The 26,700-nt window shown below is 40.3% G+C and overlaps 1 protein-coding gene across 3 annotated transcripts in view; it reads left to right on the forward strand.

Annotated features, from left to right (window-relative positions):
• The window catches only part of BBOX1 (gamma-butyrobetaine hydroxylase 1), a 75,127-nt gene that overhangs the window by 11,978 nt on the left and 36,449 nt on the right, over positions 1-26,700 (forward strand). For all 3 annotated transcript variants that reach the window (XM_055422694.2, XM_055422692.2, XM_055422691.2), the window contains one exon: positions 24,153-24,351. In XM_055422694.2, the coding sequence (XP_055278669.2) occupies positions 24,153-24,351 (199 nt within the window). The remainder of the gene's footprint in view (positions 1-24,152; positions 24,352-26,700) is intronic.

A 26,700-nucleotide genomic window follows, 5' to 3' on the forward strand; every position in this document is an offset into this window, starting at 1 on the left:
GCCTGGAGGGCTGCAGTCCATGGGGTCGCAAAAGAGTCGAACACAACTGAGCAACTGAACAACAGTGGAGACGCAGACGTAGAGAATGGACTCGTGGACTCAGTGGGGAAGCAGAGAGTGGAATGAATTGTGAGAGTAGCATTGACATATATACACTGCTGCTACTGCTGCTGCTAAGTCACTTCAGTCGTGTCCGACTCTGCGTGACCCCATAGACGGAAGCCCACCAGGCTCCCCTGTCCCTGGGATTCTCCATACTACGTGTAAAATAGATAGCTAGTGGGAAGCTGCTGTATAGCACAGGGAGCTCAACTAGGTGCTCTGTGATGACCTAGAGGGTTGGGAGGGAGGCCCAAGAGGGAGAGGATATATGTATATATATACTTATAGCTGATTCACATTGTTGTACAGGAGAAACTAGTACAATATTATAAAGCAATTATATTCCAATTAAAAATTTTTTTAGAAAAACATGGATTCTGACTTAGAGGATTTACCCCACCTAGGAGGGGACACCAGCCATGGAAACAAATAAGTATCGTACATTACTGTAAGTACATGGAGATGTGCATAGAAGGTTTATTAGAATGCAGAAGGACTCTGAAGAGATAAGAAAATGAGACTCAAATAAGACCTAATACTTGAACTGGGTTTTAAAGAACCCATTTGTTAGACAAAGATAGAAAGTAAGGAAATTCTCAATAGAGAAAAGAGCAAAGAATAGAGCAGGGAGGGTTTCAGTTCAGTTCAGTTCAGTCGCTCAGTCATGTCCGACTCTCCGTGACCCCATGAATCACAGCACGCCAGGCCTCCCTGTCCATCACCTACTCCTGGAGTTCACTCAAACTCATGTCCACAGAGTTGGTGATGCCATCCAGCCATCTCATTCTCTGTCGTCCCCTTCTCCTCCCGCCCCCAATCTTTCCCAGCATCAGAGTCTTTTCCAGTGAGTCAACTCGTCGCATGAGGTGGCCAAAGTATTGCAGTATCAGCTTTAGCATCAGTCCTTCCAATGAACACCCAGGATTGATCTCCCTTAGAATGCACTGGTTGGATCTCCTTGCAGTACAAGAGACTCTCAAGAGTCTTCTCCACAACCACAGTTCAAAAGCACCAGTTCTTCGGTGATCAGCTTTCTTCACAGTCCAACTCTCACATCCATACATGACCACGGGAAAAACCATAGCCTTGACTAGACGGACATTTGTTGGCAAAGTAATGTCTCTGCTTTTTAATATACTATCAAGGTTGGTCATAACTTTCCTTCCAAGGAGTAAGCGTCTTTTAATTTCATGGCTGCAATCAAAATCTGGAGTGACTTTGGAGCCCAAAAAATAAAGTCTGACACTGTTTCCACTGTTTTTCCATCTATTTCCCATGAAGTGATGGGACCAGATGCAATGATCTTTGTTTTCTGAATGTTGAGCTTCAAGCCAACCTTTTCACTCTCCTCTTTCACTTTCATCAAGAGGCCTTTGAGTTCCTCTTCACTTTCTGCCATAAGGGTAGTGTCATCTGCATATCTGAGGTTATTGATATTTCTCCCAGCAATCTTGATTCCAGCTTGTGCTTCTTCCAGCCCAGCGTTCCTTATGATGTACTCTGAATAGAAGTTAAATAAACAAGATGACAATATACAGCCTTGACGTACTCTTTTTCCTGTTTGGAACCAGTCTGTTGTTCCATGTACAGTTCTGACTGTTGCTTCCTGACCTGCATACAGGTTTCTCAAGAGGCAGGTCAGGAGGTCTGGTATGCCCATCTCTTTCAGAATTTTCCAGAGTTCATTATGATCCACACAGTCAAAGGCTTTGGCGTAGTCAATGAAGCAGAAATAGATGTTTTTCTGGAACTCTCTTGCTTTCTCCATGATCCAACGGATGTTGTCAATTTGATCTCTGGTGTCTCTGCCTTTTTTAAAACCTGCTTGAACATCTGGGAGTTCACAGTTCACATATTGCTGAAGCCTGGCTTGGAGAATTTTGAGCATCATTTTACTAGTGTGTGAGATGAGTGCAATAGTGCAGTAGTTTGAGCATTTTTGGCATTGCCTTTCTTTGGGATTGGAATGAAGACTGACCTTTTCCAGTCCTGTGACCACTGCTGAGTTTTCCAAATTTGCTGGCATATTGAGTGCAGCACTTTCACAGCATCATCTTTCAGGATTTGAAATAGCTCAACTGGAATTCCATCACCACCACTAGCTTTGTTCGTAGTGATGCTTTCTAAGGCCCACTTGACTTCACATTCCAAGATGTCTGGCTCTAGGTCAGTGATCACATTATTGTAACTATCTTGGTTGTGAAGATCTTTTTTGTACAGTTCTTCTGTGTATTCTTGCCACCTCTTCTTAATATCTTCTGCTTCTGTTAGGTCCATACAATTTCTGTCCTTTATCGAGCCCATCTTTGCATGAAATGTTCCCTTGGAATCTCTAATTTTCTTGAAGAGATCTCTTGTTTTTCCTATTCTGTTGTTTTCCTCTATTTCTTTGCATTGATCACTGAGGAAGGCTTTCTTATCTCTCCTTGCTATTCTTTGGAACTCTGCATTCAGATACTTATATCTGTCCTTTTCTCCTTTGCTTTTCACTTCTCTTCTTTTCACAGCTATTTGTAAGGCCTCCTCAGACAGCCATTTCGCTCTTTTGTGTTTCTTTTCCATGGGGATGGTCTTGGTCCCTGTCTCCTGTACAATGTCACGAACCTCCGTCCAGAGTTCATCAGGCACTCTATCTATCAGATCTAGTCCCTTAAATCTATTTCTCACTTCCACTGTATAATCATATGGGATTTGATTGAGGTCATATCTGAATGGTCTAGTGGTTTTCCCTACTTTCTTCAATTTACGTCTGAATTTAGGAAACTGCAATTAGTTTAATATGGATGAAGGTACAATTGTTAGGCAACAAAAAAGGAAGTGGCTTAAGTGCCCTACTAAGAGGCTCAATCCTAAACCCTAAGGCAAGGAAGTTTGCTTAGCACCAAGGTCAAGTATTTTTCCTTCTGTTAAGTTTTTCAGGCTGATTCTCTTCTTATAAGGCCAGAGAAATGATTGTTTATAAATTTAAGAAGAAGATGGCTTTATCTAATTTTTTAGGATGCATTTTACATTTAGGATGATTTTTATAAACACATATAATTTCTCAAGTGCCTATGAGACTGTGAATGTCTCCTTAGCTTCCCTTGGTTCTTAATGCATTCTACCCTTCCCTCTTCCAGTGTACCCCTTTGATTCTTGGTTTGTATTTATCTTATTAAAGAGGTGAAGAGATCAGATCTGTGATGTAGAAAAATCTTGGTCATGGTCAGCTGGGCTGGATGGATGGTGTGGGGAATGCTCAGGAGCAGGGTAACCATAGCATGAGCTAGAAATCATCTTGTAAGAAACATTAAGAATTTAAACTAGGAAAGTAGCAGAGAGCACAGGAATAGTATTTGTACTCAAGAAAAATATATATTAACCTGGAGGACAGAAGGTTCTGGCCCTCTAATCTTTATCCATTTAAAACCAAGACAAGCATGTGAATGTTTCCAAATGGACAGAATTGAAGATTTTAATAAAACATCGGAAATATGAAGAATTTTTCTGAAATTGCTTTTTAGCTTTCATGAGAAATTGGCATAATTATACACTCTTTTTTGGTGACTAAATTTAAGATGCAAAATTCCCAAAATAAAACTGAAAGGACTAAAATAGAAAAGAAGCAATGCATAATGTGATCTTTTGTATATGAACCTAAATATCTGTTCTTTTTATTAACACGTGGTGGCAGGATGAATGCTTGTTTTCCTAGCTATCTCCTTGAATTGGTACTGAAATGTTTGTGTATTACTCTCTGACATCAGTAATATTTGTTATCGCAAATTGAGATTTAAAAGGTGTTAATTTGAAGAAAATCTTTGTTCCATAGAAGCAATCTGCTCAGCTTTGTCAGCAATCCAGAAACTAAGTACATTGCACAGTCAGAAAAGAATATTTCCCTTCATTTCCATATGTCCCTCTTCTATGAGAGCAAGCCTTCACCGGTGTACTTCATCAGATTACAACCCTTCAGTCCATAGCTATGACCCCCTTCTTTGTTTCAAAAGGAATATGCCACGAGAGGAACTGAAAACTCTCAAGTAGCTGTAAAGGCTCTCTAAGATCTCTGTGGTGATTTTGCATATGGTGAAAAAAAAAAGAAACAGAGCTCCCCCTTTCTAATAGAAGGCCATATGCGTCTTTGAAGATGAAGATTTTTATTATAGTGCAAAGAATAGAGTTGGTTCGGTACATGGCCTATTTTTATAGAAATTTGCCCAAAAAGCAAAAATTATTATCTTTTTAAAAAATGAACAAGTAATGTACACAATAAATATGCCCAATTCCCACATAATAGTTCACCCATATCCCTAAACGTTGCCCCATCCTTCATCCATTCTTAAACCCCCAGAGATGGGAATTAGCGAGGCAAGTTGGGGATGGAGTGAAGGTATCTGTTTCACTTATTACTTTGTAATTATAAAAAGGACTGGGAGGGTTTTTTCCCAAGCTATCTTAGAATGTTCCAACTGTATGAACCACCACCAGTCAGAATGACTTCAGAAGAGCTCTGTTAAAACAGATGCATCAGAGCAATCAAGCCACCATGTCACATTGCCAAATATATTGCCTTCCCAAGAAAGACCTAGTAAAAGTCCCTTCCTGAGGTCACCAGGCCCACACTCTGATGCACAGGTGGGAGAATGGTCCAGAGTCTTCGTATGTTTAGAAAGAAAGTCTCTGTTTTGCCTGCCATATGTGAAATGAACCTATCAAGTTTCAGAGAAATGTATTTGGGGCTTTGATGAAATGATTACAGGTATCTTAAATGCTTGTAAATTTACAAATGCATATGTTGCTGCCCTTTTTCTCTGCACCATAGTGGTGTCTTTCAATATGTCCTGTTCTTTTCTGAATCACATATCATGTGTTATCACACTGAGTTTCTGCATTGCACTCGATAAACGAGGGCATAATATCTGAAGGGCCTAACATCCCTGTGGACTGTAACTCAGTGAGTCCAAGAGGGCAGATTCACAGCCTGAGAAGCACCCTGCAGTGTTGTGTACCCAACAGAAGCCCCCAGGCTGGAGGTTGTTTCCACAGCCATCTACCTAGTTTGGAGTTCTACTTGTAAACTCTAGGTCAGATACTTTTTCTTTTATGTTTTCTCATCTCCGTCCATACTTCCAGCTAGAAAACACATAATCATATACTCAGAAACATGTATTAAACTATTAAAGTCTGTTTTGCAGCTGGACACATTACAGAAATATGGGGATGGGGGAAGTCCTATGCACTACATCTATTACTATTTTTAAATGTTTAGGTAAGAAACATTAATTATATATTTTTAATCATTTTTATTATTTAACAACTTTATAAAATAAACTATCATATCATCATCCAATGTTAGTGTAAAATAGGACTTTGAAAAGCTCATGTCTTCAAAAAGTTGATATCTTTAAAAGCCTTGAAAAAGTTTGAGGATATTTTTGAGAATCTAAAGTAAATCTATTTTAAGGAAGAATTATTATAGTCTATTCCCTTTTCATAATTTTTCAGTATATCTACCACATCAAAAGTTAAGGAAAATATACTAATTTCTTTATTCTTGGAAAAGTAATTATCTAGAGTTACACTAAAGTAAATTCATTTCTTTTATTTCCTTTTTCTTTCAACAAGGAAAAAGCAGAGTGGACTTTCTCCAATGAGTGAAAAACTTCCATTTCTCACAAACAAGACTTACTTTTTCTTGCAGCATGGGAGTAAGTTTTGTAACATTGTCAATTGGACTGCAAATTTAGAATTTATAAATTAAGAAAATTCCAAAGTGTGGCAATTTCAAGAAGTAAAGTTGGATTTCTTTGTATGCTGGCTTCACTTTTATTATACCTACATATAGGCACATAAGTTATAAATTTAATGTCATTTCTGCTAGTGCCTACACATTAGGAGATTCATTAACTGAAAAAAAAAAAAGGACAACCGATTTTGATTAAAAAACTATTACTTCTCACTTCTGGTTCTACTTTGTTCTTCAAGATGGCAAAACATAGTGGAACAAACATAGTTTGGAGTAGTAGATAACTTCATCGTACTTAAATTTCTTTAAGATTCCAGTTCCGAACTTTCAATATGTCCATGGAAAAAAATCAGTTTTAATTTTTTCTTAAATTTTTCTATCCCCATAAGGAAAAAATATATATTTTTGAAAAGAATTTTGATGTTGCTGTTCACCCATTCTGTTGATTTGCCTACTTTCTAGCTGAGCAAATTAGTTAAATAATTTTTAGTCTGTATTCCATTCAACAGTTTCTCTAACTTTAACCTTTTGCTCAAAATTCTGTATATTTCCCAATCTGTAACTTTGCTTTGATTCAAAAGAACAGTATAGCACTGAATTAAAAGTACTCTAGAATCTATCTTGCTAGATCTGTGAGCTTGAGCAATTTTCTTAGCCTTTCTTGTTCCCAAATCTTTATCTGCACAATGGAGATGGGACCTGCTTACAGCCTTGAATAGCACCACACTGAGTGAAGAATGGTGTCTCGCTTTACAGATGACTTCACTTCATCTTCAGAAGGTTCCCTTGAAAGCAGTTGTAAATATTGATAACTATAGAGAACAGCCTTGAGAGGCTTCTTGACCTTCTTAAATAGTGTATCAGTTTACAGAAAAAGAAAAAAATAAAGTACAGTCCTATTTTTTTTCCGTCAGCTATCAAGCTTCCATGTTCATTGCCTGTTTGCCTAAAGACTGACATTCAAAAGGTTATAGGTGAAAAAGATTGTATAAGTTGTCCTTCTTGCTAACCACTTAGTCAAAACCTTTTGTTATCTAATACTTGAGTTACTGAAATAACATGGCCTCTGTGTTCACCGCCCCCCCACACACACCGCTTGCACAACCCTGCAGGGTTATCCTCCGGATGTCCATCATTATCTTCCCTCCCTCAGCCAGCCCTGCTGATTCTCTGCAGCACAACACAGTCCAAAGTCTTCCCTGGCTCTTTCTAATCATCCCACAATCTAGAGCCCCATCCACAAGCATGTGGATTCTTACTTTTGTCCAAATTCTGTTTGTTTCCCCAATCACTTACTCTGTTCTTCTGCCTGGCCAAACTTCACCTCTCCATCCTGCAAGACAACTCACATCCCAGTGGACCCCTTTACCAACAGTTCCACCCTAGATTTATAATTATCCCTGAGACAAACTGGCTCAGTGATAAAGAACCCACCTGCTATTGCAGGAGATGTGGGTTCAGTCCTCGGGTCGGGAAGATCCCCTGAAGAAGGAAATGGCAACCTACTCCACTATTCTTGCCTGGAGAATCCCATAGACAGAGGAGCCTGGTGGGCTACCATCCATGGGGTCACAGAAGAGTCAGATAAGACTTGGTCACTAAACAACAACAAAGTCAAACTACAAAATATGGACCAGAAAGCGAGCAAGTCCAGAAAATGGACATAATTTCACTGGTAACACTAAATGCAAGGCTGTGGTAGAACAATGGAAGCATATACATTTTCCAAAAGAATTTTGTTAGAATTTGTTAGGAGAGGAAGTGAAAGAGAGTGGTGTGCCAAGAACATGCTTCCCCTGTAAAACAGCACAGTGTTACGAAAGGAGAACAGCTTTGGAATCTGCAGAGGGGCTTTGACTTTCTGCTCTGTGAACCTGACTTGTGTCATAAATGATCTGACTCTCACTTTTTCCATATGTAAAAGAGGCAATGCCTCTCAGCTGTGGGATGTGAAGAATAAGTGGAAAAAAGTAAGTGCTGTGCTTAGCTCAGTGCCTGGCACACTGTGGCTACTCAAATCCTGTTAGGTCCTTTCCCTCCCCTTCTCCTCATAAAGAGGAGCCATGGACATAGCAGAGGCATAATAAAGAACATCTGAGCAAGGGTAAAAGGAGAGAGAGAAACAGCATCATGATCACGCCTTATGCATGGGTTCCCCTTACTTGAAGAAAAATCATATTATAATCCTGATTAAACACTTGAGAGTGACTCAGAAGTGGATTATTGCCATGAAAAGGATTTTACTCATTCAGACATTGATTTTAAGTCTGGGCTAAATTTTTTCTTCCTGACAGATAGTTTTCTTTAAATAAAACTAAGGAAGGCAGTGAAAAGACTGGTCAACTTTGACCCTAATTCCAATCAGGTCTGTAAAAATGTTTGCTGAAGCTAGGATGATTAGCAAACTTGGGGAAAAGTGATGTGTTATCTACTGATTAGTTAAGTATCATTACAGATGAAGATACCAACACTCAGCAGATATATTTCATGTACAAACCTCAATACTTGGATGAAAAAAAAATTTTAGACCCAAATTAGATACAGTTTCATGACCATATGAAAACAGATAATATTAATAAGGAAGATGGGGGAAGGTATCTGAAGAGAACCATGTGCTCATAAAGGAGGAAGAAGAGTGTCTAAGCTCTAACTTCAAAAGGGCATGATGGAAGTTTCTGGGCTTCCCCAGTAGCACCAATGGTAAAGAACCTACCTGCCAATGCAGAAAACATAAAAGATGTGGGTTCAATCCCTGGGTCGGGAAGATGCCCTGGAACAGAAAATGGGAACCCAATCCAGAATTCATGCCTGGAAAATTCCATGTACAGAGAAGCCTTGTGGGTTACAGTCCATGGGGTCGCAAAGAGTTGGACATGACCGAGTATGCATGCACACAGGAACAGAAGTGTCTAGCCCAAAATAGGTTGATCAATCATAATCATGATGGACAACCAAAAGGGGGATTTATAAAGTGATTTACTTGGAGCAATAAGAAAAAAGGAGGAAGATCAGAGGAAATATGAATCCTCTGATGGGAGTAGATGGTCTTAGATAATCCTGCTTCAGAGACAGTCTTTCGTGACAGAGGGCAACTCCATCTGTCAGGCAGCAGGGTCAACCACTACTATTTGACATAGTTTTGTAAGTCCTAGCCACAGTGTCAGAGAAGAAAAAGAAATAAAAAAATCCAGATTGGAAAAGAAGAAGCAGAATTCTCACTGTTTGCAGATGACATGATCCTCTACATAGAAAACCCTAAAGACACCACCAGAAATTTACTAGAGTTAATCAGTGAATATAGCAAAGTTGTAGTATATAAAATTAATACACAGAAACCTCTTGTATTCCTATATGCTAACAGTGAGACAGGAAATTAAGGAAAAATCCCATTCACCATTGCAATGAAAAGAATAAAATACTCAGGAATAAATTTACCTAAAGAAACAAAAGACCTATGTATATAAAACTATAAAACACTGATGAAAGAATTCAAAGATGACACAAATAGATGGAGAAATATACCATGTTTGTGGATTGGAAGAATCAATATAGTGAAAATGAGTATACTACCCAAAGCAATCTATTATTCAATGCAATTCCTATCAAGCTACCAATGGTATTTTTCACAGAACTAGGACAAATAATTTCATAATTTGTATGGAAACACAAAAAAAAAGAAACCTCAAATAGCCAAAGCAATCGTCAGAAAGGAGAATGGAACTGGAGAAATCAACCTGTCTGAATTCAGGCTCTACTACAAAACTTCAGTCATCAAGACAGTACGGTACCAGCACAAGGACAGAAATATAGATGAATGGAACAAAATAGAAAGCCCAGAGATAAATCCACACACATATGGACATCTTATCTTTGACAAATGAGGCAAGAATATACAATGGAGAAAACACAATTTCTTTAGCAAGTGGTGCTGGGAAAACTGGTCAACCACTTGTAAAAGAATGAACAAGAACACCTTATAACACTATACACAAAAGTAAACTCAAAATGGATTAAAGATCTAAATGTAAGACCAGAAACTATAAAACTCTTAGAGGAAAACATAGGCAGAACACTCTCTGACATAAATCACAGCAAGATCCTCTATGACCCAATTCCCAGGGTATTGGAAATAAAAACAAAAATAAACAAATGGGACCTAATTAAATGTAAAAGCTTTTGCACAAGGAAGAAAACCATAAGCCAGGTGAAAAGGCAGCCTTCAGAATGGGAGAAAATAATGGCAAACAAAACAACTGAGAAAGAATTAAACTCCAAAATATATAAGCAGCTCATGCAGCTTAATACCAGAAAAATAAATGACCCAATCAAAAAATGGGTCAAAAAACTAAACAGACATTTCTCCAAAGAAGAGATACAAATGGCTAACAAACACATGAAAAGATGCTCAACATCACTCATTATCAGAGAAATGCAAATCAAAACCACAATGAGGTACCATCTTACACAAGTCAGGATGGCAGCCATCAAAAAGTACAAACAATAAAGGCTGGAAAGGGTGTGGAGAAAAGGGAACCCTCTTACACTGTTGGTGGGAATGTAAACTAGTACACTGTTCTATGGAGAACAGTGTGGAGACTCCTTCAGTTCAGTTCAGTTCAGTTCAGTCACTCAGTCGTGTCCAACTCTTTGCGACCCCATGAATCACAGCACGCCAGGTCTCCCTGTCCATCACCAACTCCCGGAGTTCACTGAAACTCATGTCCATTGAGTCGGTGATGCCATCCAGCCATCTCATTCTCTGTCGTCCCCTTCTCCTCCTGCCCCCAATCCTTCCCAGCATCAGAGTCTTTTCCAGTGAGTCAACTCGTCATGAGGTGGCCAAAGTATTGGAGTTTCAGCTTTAGCATCAGTCCTTCCAATGAACACCCAGGATTGATCTCCTTTAGAATGGACTGGTTGGATCTCCTTGCAGTCCAAGGGAATCTCAAGAGTCTTCTCCAACACCACAGTTCAAAAGCATCAATTCTTCGGTGATCAGCTTTCTTCACAGTCCAACTCTCACATCCATACATGACCACGGGAAAAACCATAGGCTTGACTAGACGGACCTTGGTTGGCAAAGTAATGTCTCTGCTTTTAAATATACTATCTATGTTGGTCATAACTTTCCTTCCAAGGAGTAAGCGTCTTTTAATTTCATGGCTGCAATCGGCATCCACAGTGATTTTGGAGCCCCCAAAAATAAAGTCTGACACTGTTTCCACTGTTTTCCCATCTATTTCCCATGAAGTGATGGGACCACATGCCATGATCTTCATTTTCTGAATGTTGAGCTTCAAGCCAACCTTTTCACTCTCCTCTTTCACTTTCATCAAGAGGCTTTTGAGTTCCTCTTCACTTTCTGCCATAAGGGTGGTGTCATCTGCATATCTGAGGTTATTGATATTTCTCCCAGCAATCTTGATTCCAGCTTGTGCTTCTTCCAGCCCAGCATTCCTCATGATGTACTCTGCATAGAAGTTAAATAAGCAGGGTGACAATATACAACTTTGACGCACTCCTTTTACTATTTGGAACCAGTCCATTGTTCCATGTCCAGTTCTGACTGTTGCCTCCTGACCCATACAGGTTTCTCAAGAGGCAAGTCAGGTGGTCTGGTATTCCCATATCTTTCAGAATTGTCCACAGTTCATTGTGATCCACACAGTCAAAGGCTTTGGCGTAGTCAATGAAGCAGAAATAGGTGTTTTTTCTGGAACTCTTTTGCTTTCTCCATGATCCAGCGGATGTTGGCAATTTGATCTCTGGTGCCTCTGCCTTTTCTAAAACCTGCTTGAACATCTGGGAGTTCACAGTTCACATATTGCTGAAGCCTGGCTTGGAGAATTTTGAGCATGACTTTACTAGCATGTGAGATGAGTGCAATTGTGTGGTAGTTTGAGCATTCTTTGGCATTGCCTTTCTTTGGGATTCAAATGAAGACTGACCTTTTCCAGTCCTGTGGCCACTGCTGAGTTTTCCAAATTTGCTGGCATATTGAGTACAGCACTTTCACAGCATCATCTTTCAAGATTTGAAATAGCTCAACCGGAATTCCATCACCTCTACTAGCTATGTTTCTAGTGATGCTTTCTAAGGCCCACTTGACTTCACATCCAAGATGTCTGGCTCTAGGTCAGTGATCACGTAATCGTGATTATCTTGGTCATGAAAATCCTTTTTTGTACAGTTCTTCTGTGTATTCTTGCCACCTCTTCTTAATATCTTCTGCTTCTGTTAGGTCCATACCATTTCTGTCCTTTATCGAGCCCATCTTTGCATGAAATGTTCCCTTGGAATCTCTAATTTTCTTGAAGAGATCTCTTGGTTTTCCTATTCTGTTGTTTTCCTCTATTTCTTCGCATTGATCACTGAGGAAGGCTTTCTTATCTCTCCTTGCTATTCTTTGGAACTCTGCATTCAGATGCTTATATCTTTCCTTTTCTCCTTTGCTTTTCACTTCTCTTCTTTTCACAGCTATTTGTAAGGCCTCCTCAGACAGCCATTTTACTTTTTTGCATTTCTTTTCCATGGGGATGGTCTTGGTCCCTGTCTCCTGTACAATGTCACGAACTTCCATCCAGAGTTCATCAGGCACTCTATCAGATCTAGTCCCTTAAATCTATTTCTTACTTCCACTGTATAATCATAAGGGATTTGATTTAGGTCATATCTGAATGGGAGACTCCTTAAAAGCTGTAAATAGAACCACCGTATGACTTAGCAATCCCACTGCTGGGCATACACACTGAGGAAACCAGAATTAAAAGAGTCACACATACCCCAGTGTTCATCGCAGCACCGTTTACAATAGCTAGGACATGGAAGCAACCTGGATGTCCATCGGCTGATGAATGAATTAGAACGTTGTGGTACATATATACAATGCAGTATTACTCAGCTGCAAAAAAGAATGCATTTGAGTCAGTTCTAATGAGGTGGATAAAACTGGAGCCTATTATACAGAGTGAAGTAAGTCAGAAAGAGAAACACCAATACAGTATATTAATGCATATACATGGAATTTAGAAAGATAGTAATGACAACCCTATATGCAAGAGAGCAAAAGAGACACAGATGTAAAAACAGACTTTTGGACTATTTGGGAGAAGGTGAGAGTGGGATGATTTGAGAGAATAGCATTGAAATATGTATATTCCCATATGTAAAACAGATGACCAGTGCAAGTTCAATGCACAAGGCAGGGCACTCAGAGTCAGTGCTCTGCTCTGGGACAGCCCAGAGGGATGGGGTGGGGAGGGAGGTGGGAGGAGCATTCAGATTGGGGGGATACGTGTACACCCATGGCTGATTCATGTTGATATATGGCAAAAACCACCACAATACTGTAAAGTAATTAGCCTTCAATTAAATTAATAAAAATCTAGACTCTTCATTATCTCTTATACCACACACCCAACGTGCCAAGAAAATCTCCTAGCTCTATCACCAAAACAATCCAGAATCCATCAACATCTCACTATCTCCTACACCAACCCTCTCTCTGAATTGCCAACATATATACCCGCTTTCTCTCTTCTTTCCCCCTACTCCTGTGCCAATCTTCCTTCTTCATATCTTGAAGCATTGCTAGGCACTAAGTTCAGCGCTTAATATGTATTGCTGTATTTAATCTGAGCAACAACTTTACAAAGGCAACATTATTATAACCTTTTTATACATGAGGAAAATGAGGTTGATAAAACTAAGTAGTCCAAAACAAAAGAGAAGAAGAAGTGATGGAGCCAAGATTTGACTGAAGAGCATCTGCTTTATTAAATTCCTTTGTCATCCTCCTCCTCTTCTATGTGCTTGCAGCAATTTATGCCAGCTTCTCTTTCCATGCTGGGCTTCTCTGGTGGCTCAATGGTAAAGAATCCACCTACAATGCAGAGATGCGATTTCAATCCCTGGGTGAGAAAGATCCCCTGGAGGAGGGCATGGCAACCCACTCCAGTATTCTTGACTGGAGAATCCCACGGACAGAGGAGCCTGATGGGCTGCAGTCTATAAGGTCGCAAAGTGTCAGACACAACTAAAGCAACTAAGCATGCACACATGCTCTTTCTGTGCCATTGCCATTATTGCACTCAAGGGTCAATGTCTGTGTATTTGACTGTCTGCCCCACTAGAAAATTGGAATCAAGAGAAAAAACTAATATTAATAACAGGTACCATTTTTCAAATATCTTCCATGCATCATAAAATTGTACCAGGCTCTGTTCTCTGTGCTGGGGATACAGTGATGAACAAAACAGAAAAAGATTCTGTCCTTAAGGAATTTGCATTTTGGTAGAGAATGAGATCACAAAATTTACAAATTTATTTATACCACATCAAGAGACTATAAGAACACAGATACAGGCAGGTTGTTCAATGTGATGGGGGTGAAAGGAAGTCTCTTCTGAGTCCTTCTAATTTTTACTGAAACAGGAAGCAAAGCTGTCAGCTAAACATGAGTAGAAGGAGGAAGTGTTGGGAAGACTGAGGATAGAGAACATGATAAACAGTCAGTTAGGGGAGTATGGGATACAGTTAACTATAGATTAAGGAGTATGCAATAAAATCGGGTCATCATGGTATGTTTTAGTCCAGTCATGTTCAGCTGCTCTGGTTCAAGTGCAGTTAGGTGTGCTATGTCAAGTTCTTTCAAGATACCATCTCATTTAAATTTCCCCACAATCCAGCAGATTCTTTCCACCCTGTATTTTTGGTAAAGAAATTGAACTGAGAGAATGTATCACTTTCTGAAGGTCATGCAGACAGAAAGTGTCAGAATTCTGACTTGAATCCAGATCTGTCAGCCTCAAACCTTTGACCAAAAGTCCCTATTAAATGGGACCTGCATCTCATTTGTACATAAGTACTTAGTACATTCTCAGTGAACTAGCTTTGGAAATGAGGACTTGGCTGAGGGGCAATTCTTACATGTTTTGGCTGACTGAAAAGTTAAGCTGAGTCAACAGACTTGAGACTGCCAAAACAAGGTTAATTAGATTTAGGCTGCATGAATAAAAATGTAGTAGCGAGCCCACTATGTAGGTATGGCCAGAGCACACCTGTAGTATTATGTCTGATTTGAGAAACCCAGGCTGTTATAGGGCATCAGCAAACTTGAAAGCATCAACCAGGGGAGAGCAGAGAGGATGGTATGGGGTTTGGGAGCCATAAAACATGAAAAATATGGGTGAGTAAGGGGCTATTTATTTAGCCTTGGAAAGAAAAATTCAGTTCAGTAACTGTCTTTATACCTTCTCCAAGACTGCCATATTCTGTGTGATTCTGGAGCACTGAATTAGCACCTCAAAGAAGGTGACAGAGGTAGATGTCATTCTGTGTAAGGAAGAAGATTGTGTCATTTGGAGCCGACTAGAACCAGAGTGGGTTGCTCCATAGGAAGAGGTGTGCTGTGCAATGAAAAGCCACCAAGAGGGTGTTCTACAACCTTTTCAAGGATGTCAAAGGGGAGAGTTAAACAATGACAGAGGGTAAAATTGAATTTTTGGTTTGCACTGCCAACTCGAAGGAAATCTGAGATAATAATCTTCCTTCTTGACATCCTTTGGTGCTTGTTATCCTTCAACAAATTTTTTCTGAATATCCGGAGTCCAGTTCTTCGTGTAGTATCCCAGCTCTGACTTAACATCAGCTGTGTGATGTTGCATCACTTACCTAAGATACTGATGCCTGTCTCATCTATAAAATGGAAACCGTACTAGAACCTCTATTATGGGGTTGTTGTGAGGGTTACATGCGTCACTCCATGTAAAGTGCTTAGAAAGTGCCTAGTAAGTGTGTTAGCTTCTGTTTTTGTAAATGTTTATCACACTGTCCTTTAGTGCTCTTTCATAATTTCCTGTGTTTTTGTTTTTTCCAACTGTATGGTCACTCTTGTCATAGGGTTGCTGCTGCTGCTGCTGCTAAGTCGCTTCAGTCGTGTCCGACTCAGTGCGACCCCGTAGACAGCATCCCACCAGGCTCCGCCATCCCTGGGATTCTCCAGGCAAGAAACCTGGAGTGGGTTGCCATTTCCTTCTCCAACGCATGAAAGTGAAAGTGAAGTCGCTCAGTTCTGTCCGACTCCTAACAACCCCATGGACTGCAGCCTACCAGGCTCCTCTGTCCATGGGATTTTCCCGGCGAGAATACTGGAGTGGGTTGCCATTGCTTTCTCCAGTCATAGGGCTGAACATATATAATATACCAGGTACCTAATAGTCCAAATCAAAAATGAGTTTCTCTTCTTTCCAGCAACTTATAAACTTGTTCATACAGTCTCAAGGAAACTTTTCAAGTTTGACAAGATTATCAACTACAGGAAAGGTTTTATGGATTTCTCTATCTTTTAAAACACTAAAGGGTGCTCAGATACTGTCTTCTTTTGGGTTGCTTCCAATTTCCATTCATCTTTAGGAAATAAGCAAATATTTTATTTAAGATACAGAACATAGTAGTTTTCTGAAAATCTATTGAGTGCCAGCCCTGCGCTATATACCAGGAGGAGAAAGAGTTAGGGGCAACAGCCAGGAGGAAATAAAGGTAAATGACAGGATCCCTATAGTTTTCAAGGACCTTGCAGTCTAGTGAGAGAGAGAGAGATGAGGCCCCACCTAACCCACCCTTGCTTGCTTTTATACTTCATCTGCAACACCCACGTCTGTCTAGTGCGTCCTAGCCTCAGTGACTTTGAGTTCCTCCAATAAGCTAAGAGAGCACCCCTCTTCCTATTGTCTTTCCTATTTGGACACTTTCTCTGCCCTTTGCATGACTGACTTCTCTCACCCCTCAGGATGCAGCTTAAATAGCATCTTTTCAGTTAGACCTTTCTTATCTGCCAAGTCTAAATAGGGTCTCCATCCCACTGCCAATGATTTTTTGTCAATATACCCCATTTGTTATGCTCATAGCACTTGCTACAGTGTTTAGTTTTATGTATTTATTTCTTTGCTTCCTTATTTATTCACCTTTTCCCTCCCAAGGGCAGCGATCACATCTATTTTTATTCACTAACACGTTCTCTTTCACATAGCCAAGGCTTTCAACAAACACATACAGAGTAAATGAAAGATCCTTTCAGCACAGTGTGGTGAGCACTCAGACCGAGGCGTGTATGGTGCTAGGCACCACAGAAGACAGCCGTCCTAGCCCAGTCTTGCAGATCCCAAAGGAGGGCATCGCAGAGGCTGTCACGCCCGCGTCAGTGCTCCTCAGCGCTCTTCTCATACATGCCAACAGCTTCCTATCACAAGCCTGCCATGCTCCTGGAGGATCCTCTCTGCCTAAGGGAGCCTGCTTGGCCAACATACAAGGAAGGCCAGGAGACCCAGGAATGAATCCCCAGAAACAGCTCTCAACCAATAATCGGTGGGTGTGGATGACCTGTGCATCTCAGCTTCCTTGGCTCTGGGTAGGATAACTCTGAATCTGAAGTATAGTCTACAGCATTGCCATGAGGTCCAGCAGTGCTGAGTCCCGGCTGCAAAACCCTAACCTGTTCACCTAAAACTACCACAACACTGCTATTTGGCTATACTCCAATATAAAATAAAAAGTTAAAAAAAAAAACCCATCCAGAGCCCTGCTTCCCTGTCTTACTTCCCCACCTCCTATTGGTGCCTCCAGGGAGACGCCAATTGTTGTTCATTTGACACCAGGGAGACAGCAAATTGTTATTTGCTCAGTCATCTCTGACTGTTTGCAGCCCCATGGATTGAAGAACGCTAGGCTTCTCTATCCCTCACCATCTCCCAGAGGTTGCTCAAACTCATGTCCATTGAGTTCATGATGCCAACCAACCATCTTATCCTCTGTTGCCCCCTTTTCCTCTAGCCCTCAATTTTTCCCAGCATCAGGGTCTTTTCTAATGAGTCAGCTCTTTGCATCACGTGGCCAAAGTATTGGAGCTTCAGCATCAGTCCTTCCAATGAATATTCAGGACTGATTTCCTTTAGAATTGACTTTTTTGATCTCCTTGCTCTCCAAGGGACTCTCAAGAATGTTCTCCAGCACCACAGTTCAAAAGCATCAGTTCTTTGGCACTTCATGGTCCAACTCTCACCTTAGTAAGTTGCTTGCATTCAAATCCTCATCTTAGGGCCAGCTTCTGGAAGATTTCAGTCTAAAAGAGGACAGATAACCAAGATCTTTAAAGGCAGGTTGAGTTCGCTAGATAAGAGATAGGGATGTCCTTTCCAAAGAGGGCAGCACGTCCTTAGTGCAGAAAAGACAATCAAAGTCCTATTTCCACTCAGGTGCCTTTCTTCTCCTGGGGGTCAGATTTGGTTTATGGCTGGACTCCTGCAAGATATCTACAGGAAAATATAGTAAGCCTTCAGCTGGTCCTCAGCACTTGAGATGAGCTGTTTCAGACAGTTGTTTCAGGCACAGTTCTGTACAGGTGAACAGAAGGTCCTAAATTCATGAAATAGCACACTGTAACCCTGCACACTGCGTTCATGAATCTTCAGCTGAAGAGCTTCTTTGTGTCTTTTCCTCTTTTGAAATACAAGTCAGGATTCAGGAATGTGAGGTTTAACACTGAAAAGCAAGCCTTATACAAATGGTTCCTTGAAAGCCAGCATGTAGCCTGTGCATAAATTTTATGATGTGTGAAGCACATGTTCAAGGAAGTATTTATTAGTAAGGCCATAAGTTAAATTAGAAAGGGTGGTTCATGCCTTAAATATTCCGTCATTTTCCATACTGTTTATGTATCCAGACCCAAGTGTGAAATTTAAGTTTGCTTTCAATGTATTCACCTGACAAATGATTTCTTCTAGGCCAATGTGTTTTCATATGGTCCCTGGTGGTGAGGTTTTGTGGTTGGGGGAGACTGGGAAAATGCTTCTAAATTACCTTTTCAACGTCAGAGTTTCTGTTCAGATATCATAGGATCTACACATAGATCATATAATGATCCTACTGGTTGGATTTATTAAGTTTATTTCTCTTGGAAAACTAGAGTATTTTATATTGAGGATGTTATGATGAATTTGGAAACTGGTTAGTCACAATGCTGTCCCTGAAAATTACACTTTCCATTACTGAGTTTATCAGTGGCTCATATTAGGACACAGATTCTATGATGCACTGTGGCCCTTGGTCACTGATCTGCAAAGCAGCTGCCTAGACTCATCAAAATAGGAGCTATAGTTGGAGAACTATAAACTTTGTAGAACTTGAAAGGTACTGTGAACAACCCCTGATAGTAAAATCCTATGAATGTGAAATTATTTATAGTACAGATTGATGCTTATATTAACAGCCTTGCTTTATCTTTAGTCTTTATGTGAATATGATTAACTTTCCACATGTAAAGAGTAACATATTTATTGAAAGAATATAGTTCATTTTCTATGAATTAGATAAGAATATTGGATATTGTGTTTGTATGTCCATGTGTTTGAGAGCATGTGTGTGTTACTCTATAACAGGAATATGACTTATGTGGAAACAAAAATTCATTAAAATATGCTATAAATATATTTCAATGTATATAGTGTGTACCCTAGGCAGTCCTTCTTGAATCCACAAAGAGTTCAAAATACAAAAGTTTTTAAAACATTTACATCTTGTGAAAGTGTTTTTTCCATCTCTATTTATTACATTTCCCAAATTACATTATTACATTTGGCTACACAGTTACCAAAACTCACTGGAAAGTGATAATGGCCTTAAGTGAAACCACTGGTATGGATCACTGACTTATACTGGTATAAATTTTTTAAAAAGAAGCTAGCTGATTTTTAAGCCTTTGTTCATTTCACAAAAGCAGTGAATAGCAATGTTGTTGTAGAGTTGTGCCATGAAACCTAGTTGTAAAGTTTTTTCCGCATTGAAAGTCCTGACTGGGAGCCAAGGTTTATCTTTAAACACTCATGCTTGAACATGTCCAGACGAAGTGTTTCTAATTGTAACTTGCTCTGATTTACTTTTCATCCAGAAAGTAGATTTTCCGTGTAAGGGATAGAGTAAGCTGTGAACATTCAGACATAGGACTTAAAAATACACGTGACAACAGTATTTCAAGGCATCAAATGTTTATTTTCTGTGTAGTTGCTAAAATTACAGACTTTGGAATTAGTCACTTGAATTTGCTTAACTAGCTCTACAAATCATTAGCTGCAGACTCAGCTCTCTGTTCCCATCTCTGTAGCGTGGGAATACTGAAACCATCATAGTATTCCTATAAACCCTATTATGTATATTTATTACGGATTTTCAAAAAATAATGCATGGAGAGCACCTTGGACTGCAGCTGACTCTAGAAAGTATTCAGCAAATATCAATTGCTATATTATGTATTTTCTTAGTCTACTATGTGCTGTTCACTATACCAGACTCCTTGCATAAACTCACTGCATGGTTAACATATGACCTTCAAGGCAAATATTAGTATGGTTATTTTATAAATTAAGAGATGGAAGATCAGAAAAAGACAAAGAAACAAGCTGGTAAGAGGCCATATGATGACTCAAGCCCAAGTCTCTTTAGCTCCATGTCCTTTATTCTATTCGTGTCCTATTTCATATAGTATCAATTACATGTGGCTATTTAAATTAAAGTCTGTGTGTGTGTGCTCAGTTGCATCTGACTCTTTGCTAGTCCATGGACTGTAGTAGCCCACCAGTCTCCTCTGTCCATAAAATTTTCCAGGCAAGAATACTGGAATGGGTTGAGATTTCCTACTCTAGGAGATCTTCCCAACCCAGGCACCAAACTGTGTCTTTTGTGTCTCCTGCATTGGCAGGCGGATACTTTACCACTGTGCCACCCAGGAAGGCCAAATCAAAGTTTCAGTTCAGTTCAGTCACTCAGTCGTGTCCAACTCTTTGCAACCCCATGAATCACAGCACACCAGGCCTCCCTGTCCATCACCAACTCCCGGAGTTCACTCAAACTCATGTCCATCGGGTCGGTGATGCCATCCTGCCATCTCATCCTCTGTCATCCCCTTCTCCTCCTGCCCCCAATCCCTCCCAGCATCAAGGTCTTTTCAAATGAGTCAACTCTTCGCATGAGCTGGCCAAAGTATTGGAGTTTCAGCTTTAGCATCAGTCCTTCCAATGAACACCCAGGACTGATCTTTAGAATGGACTGGTTGGATCTCCTTGCAGTCCAAGGGACTCTCAAGAGTCTTCTCCAACACCACAGTTCAAAAGCATCAATTCTTCAGTGATCAGCTTTCTTCACAGTCCAACTCTCACATCCATACATGACCACTGCAAAAACCATAGCTTTGGCTAGATGGACCTCTGTTGGCAAAGTAATGTCTCTGCCTTTTAATATACTATCTAGGTTGGTCATAACTTTCCTTCCAAGGAGTAAGCGTCTTTTAATTTCATAGCTGCAGTCACCATCTGCAGTGATTTTGGAGCCCAAAAATATAAAGTCTGACACTGTTTCCACTGTTTTTCCATCTATTTCACATGAAATGATGGGACCAGATGCCATGATCTTAGTTTTCTGAATGTTGAGCTTTAAGCCAACTTTTTCACTCTCCTCTTTCACTTTCATCAAGAGGCTTTTCAGTTCCTCTTCACTTTCTGCCATAAGGGTGGTGTCATCTGCATATCTGAGGTTATTGATATTTCTCCTGGCAATCTTGATTTCAGCTTGTGCTTCTTCCAGCCCAGCGTTTCTCATGATGTACTCTGCATATATGTTAAATATGCAGGGTGACAATTACAGCCTTGATGTACTCCTTTTCCTATTTGGAACCAGTCTGTTGTTCCATGACCAGTTCTAACTGTTGCTTCCTGACCCGAATATAGGTTTCTCAAGAGGCAGATCAGGTGGTCTGGTATGCCCATCTCTTTCAGAATGTTCCACAGTTTATTGTGATCCACACAGTCAAAGGCTTTGGCATAGTCAATGAAGCAGAAATAGATGTTTTTCTGGAACTCTCTTGCTTTTTCCATGATCCAGCGGATGTTGGCAATTTGATGTCTGGTTCCTCTGCCTTTTCTCAAACCAGCTTGAACATCTGGAATTTCACGGTTCAAGTATTGCTGAAGCTTGGCTTGGAGAATTTTAAGTCAGTTTAAATTAAACAAAGAAAAAAACTCAGTCCCTCATTTCTACTCTCCATATGCCAGGTCTCAATATCCACATATTGTTAGCAGCTACAGTACTGGATGGTACAGATAGAAAATAGTTCCAGCGTCTCAGAAAGTTCTACTTGACAACACTGCAGTCTGAACCTTACTATCTCTCCAGGCTAGTTTTCTCTCAATAGGACATGAGATGTTCTTTTAAATATTATAACAAGGCTCATCAATAAATTACTTAACCCTTTGCATTAAAGACATCACACATTGCTGTAGATGACCATGTAGACCACAGCTAATCCATCTAGCAGTCTATACAGGAATGAAAAATTTGCCCTTAGCCAGATTATTACAGTACCCAAGATCTGAGAACTCCTCAGCCATAGTTTAGATGATCTTTCTATCCAATAATAAGTGATGGGATGGGATATCCTAAAGCCAGTATGAAAATCTCATCTACCTCTAATACTCTATGGACTTACAGTTTTCATTTGGAGCTCAATAAGCTTAAACTTGTTTTCAATATTTTTTTAAGATTCTAGGTGTAGTCCACTTAGGTGTAAGGTTTGAAAGAGGAGATAGTGATTTATCATTTTTATCTTTAACACTGATATTTGGCCCAGGAAACATTCCTCTTTATGGAAAGCCAAATGACTTTTCTATCTAGGTAGCCAATAAGCAGTATTTATGACATTTATCACCTTCTTTTCACAGACCTTTATGATGGGTATCAAATATTACAATCTGGAGACTGTAAATACAAAGGGCAAATAGGAGTGGCAAAGCAAAAAAACCATAAAATCTAATATTCAAAAGTCAAGCAGATCTCCTCTTTGAATAGAAGCTCTTTCATATAAATCCAACTCTTATTAGAGAGCAGAGGGTACAACTCAAGCATTCTGGGCCCATAAAAACCAGCTCTGTTTGATTTTAGCAGAAATAGCTGAGGCATGAGGGAGAGACATGGGGAATTTCATGTGTTTAAAAGAATTACTGGCATCATAGAAGGAGCATTAATAAGGGATCAGAAGATCTGATGTCTCCACAGTATCTTGAATATACTTCAGCTCTAGCATCCAACAAACTGTGTACTTTGGTTTGTCACCTGTGAGTCTGTCTAATCCATACCATTGTAGGTGGCTTATCTTCACTATTTTACTGCTTTTATTTTTTTAATCAATTTTTATTATAGTTGTCTTACAACATATTGTGTTTTAATGGTCAGCTTCCATGTCCAAGTCTTCCATAAACCATGAGTTCCTTAAGACTTACTGCCTATCACAATGGCTCTCAATATAGGAAAATATTAGGCTTATTGAGGGCTTCCCTGGTGGCTAAGTTGGTAAAGAATTTGCCCGCAATGCAGGAGACCTAGGTTCAATCCCTGGGTCAGGAAGATCCCTTTGAGAAGGAAATGGCAACCTACTCTAGTATTCTTGCCTGAGAAATCCCATGGACAGAAGAGTTTGGTGGGCTACAGTCCATGAGGTCGCAGAGTCAGATACAACTTAGCAACTAAACTACAACCACCAAACACCACCATCAGGCTTATTGAAAAAATAAACCAACAAAAAATTATTGGGTAGCTAATAGAATCAAGAAAGACCAATAATGTGTTTTACACCCTCCACCCCCCAAAAAAAATTATGATTATATTCCAGATCATTCTAATCTCATTATTACCACTTTAGCCAGCCTGCTCTGGCAAAACAACATGGCCCATTTTTTCCTCCCCATGGACAGCTTTTGCTGACTCCCATGAACAAGTTGACCCCAGAGAAAGCTTCTTATCAGTTGAAATAAGAAAAAGGAGGGGTGGTTCCTACCATGGCAAACACCGCCCTCCTCCCCCTAACCCCCACGGATAGGCATAGGCTGTTCTGACACATCATTCTATTTGGAATTGAGTAATTTAACTTGGTTGTTAAAAATGCACAGTATTTCAAGGCTATTTCTAAGCAATGTCCAGACAGAGAAGCCCTAAGGACATATGTATCAAGAACCATCCACAAGCTAAACATTCTCTTGACAAAGTGCTATAGTGAATACCAGTCATGGGTCTTGCACAGTGGCAGGCAGAAAGCCTGAGTACACTGGCCTGGCTCCAAGGAAGAAGAGCTGGTAATTTGGGTAGTTCTAGTATGATTGAACTTTAGTCTGTTCCATGATAGATCAAAGGTCAGCTTCAATGAACTAGTTCCTTCTCTGACGTTCTCATTGTATGTTAAAAACAGTGTTTTTAACACTGGTTTCTCCTTTTTCATAATTCACAGAATGTCAGTACTGGGGCTCAGAGTTCCAGCTGCCTACTCTGGATTTTGGAGATGTTTTAAAGGATGATGAGCACGCATACAGATGGCTCTCCAGCCTCAAGAAGGTTGGCATCGTGCGACTCACAGGAGCAGCCGACAAGCGAGGAGAAGTTTTAAAACTTGGGAAAAGGATTGGTTTCCTTTATCTCACATTTTATGGGTAAGTCACCAAATAGTTGGTATTCTGCCATGACAGAGAGAGTTGGATATATTTCTCAGGGAGGGGACTCTCTTGATTGATGATATAAAAATGTCTACACTGTTTTGAACAGGAAGTAAGATGAGAGTCTAAAAAGTGGGATTTCTCTGAGCATGACTGGAATGACATCAGACACCAAAGATAGGGTAGTTAAAGGTGCAGGATTCGTTTGCTAAGGCCACCACAACAGAGTATCAGATTGGGTGGCTTAAACAGCTGAAGTTTATTTCCTGCCAGTTCTGAAGGCCGAAGTCCAAGATCAAGGTCTTGGCAGCTATGGGCTTCCCAGGTGATGCAATGGTAAAAAATCTACCTCCAGTGTAGGAGATGCAGGAGATTTGGGTTTGATCCCTGGGTTGGGAAAATCCCCTGGAGGAGGAAATGGCAACCCACTCCAGTATTCTTGCCTGGGAAATCCCATGGACAGAGGAGCCTGATGGGCTACACTCCACAGGGTCACAAAGAGTCAGACACGACTGAGTGACTGAGCACACATGTACATTGGCAGGTGTGGTTCTTGGCGAACACTCTCCTCCTGACTTGCAGTTGGCCACTTTCTCACTGTATCTTCATATGGCCTTTCCTCTGGGTATCTGCACTCTTGGTATCTCTTCCTCTTATAAGGACATCAGTCCTATTGGACTAGGGCTCCACCCTTGAGATTTCATGTAACCTGGAGTTCCCTGTCAGTCCAGTGATTAGGACTCCACACTCTCACTTTAGAGGGCCTGGATTCAATCCCTGGTCCAAAAAAATATATTTAATTTAACCTTAATCACCTCCTTAAAGGCTCTTACTCCAAATATAGTCACATTGAAGGTCAGCACTTCATCATATGAATTTTGGGAGGACACTATGCAGCCCATAAAAGGTGAGATAGAAGACTATTTCTGCAACATTTTTAAAAAATATTCAGCTTTACAAAAGTGAGAGTTGATTAAGTTTTACCTCCCAAGAGTTGGTGCAAAATTAAGTTGGGCCCTGAGGAAGTGAAACCAGCCAGCAGATGTGTTAGATAAAACTAACGAGCAGAAAATTAAGTCTACACACTTTAGCAAGTAACAGGAAATATTATAATCGATTTTAACTTTGGAACAAAAGGCCGTTTGCATAAGAATTGCCTGGAAGGTAACATTAATTATGGATAATAAAACACTAACAACAGGAAACACTTATCTGGAAATGGGGGCATTCATTAGGGTAAGCCTGTCATTTGAGATGAATACACTTATTCCTGGGCTTAGAGTAGAGGGCATTAAAAGTGAAAAGGACCTCCAAAAGGCCAAGGTCGCAGGCTGGTAGCACACAGGCAGTATTCAGATGTGTTTTGTTTGGCCCACATAACATTGAAAGAAAATGAAATTAGTCATCTCCCATCAAAAACTGGGAGAGTTAACATTAAATATGGGTCTGACTTTTCTTGAAAAATCAAATATAGCAACAACTGAGCTTAACCCCCTGCTTGCCAACAACCTGCAGGATATTTAAAAAAAAAAAAACAGGCTGCATCCTGAAGCGAGCACATTCTCACACTCCAGTTTCACACATTCTGTCCCCACTCCTGCCTCAAACCTGCAAGGCCCTGCCAGTCTTTGACTTTGCCCCTAGGTCAGCTAATCGAGGGCAAGACCTCATCTGCAGGTAATCAGAAGGTCAAAAATCTTCAATCAGACTTCTCTGGTGGTATGGGGATGTGAAACTGCCTGCCAATGCAGGGGACACGGGTTTGATCCCTGGCCCGGGAAGATTCTCACATGCCATGGAGTAACTAAGCCCGTGTGCCATAACTGCTGAGCCTGCACTCTGGACCCTGGGAGCTACAACTATGGAGCTGCGTGCCTCATCTACTGAAGCCTGTGTGCCCTAGTGCCCGTGCTCCACAAGAGAAGAAACTGCTGTGAGAAACTCATGCATCACAGCAAAGAGTAGCCCCCGCTCACCGTAACCACAGAAAAACCCGTGAACAGCAGTGAAAACCCGGAGCAGCCAAAAATAAAACAAATCAAAAAGTTTAAAAAATATTCAGTCCCCAGGGATTTGAACAACTTTATTCGTGGCAGAAGACTATCCTCTTTAAGCTTGAATTACCTAGTCTCCATTCCCACCCCAGGAAGTTACTTTTACCATCAGCAAGTTTGTTGTACAAAATTTTTATCTGCTCTATATCTACAAGAATTGAAGCTGTCTTCAGAGATAACTAACCAGGCCTGACCCTGCTTCACTTCCGAGATCAGATGAGATCGGGCACGTTCAGATAGTAAAGAGTTTGCCTTCAGTGTGGAAGACCCAGGTTCTATCCCTGAGTTGGGA

This window comes from Moschus berezovskii, chromosome 14 (assembly GCF_049115385.1).
Source record: "Moschus berezovskii isolate FMDL1 chromosome 14, NW_MosBer_1.0, whole genome shotgun sequence".
In the NCBI taxonomy this organism is placed as follows: Eukaryota; Metazoa; Chordata; class Mammalia; order Artiodactyla; family Moschidae; genus Moschus; species Moschus berezovskii.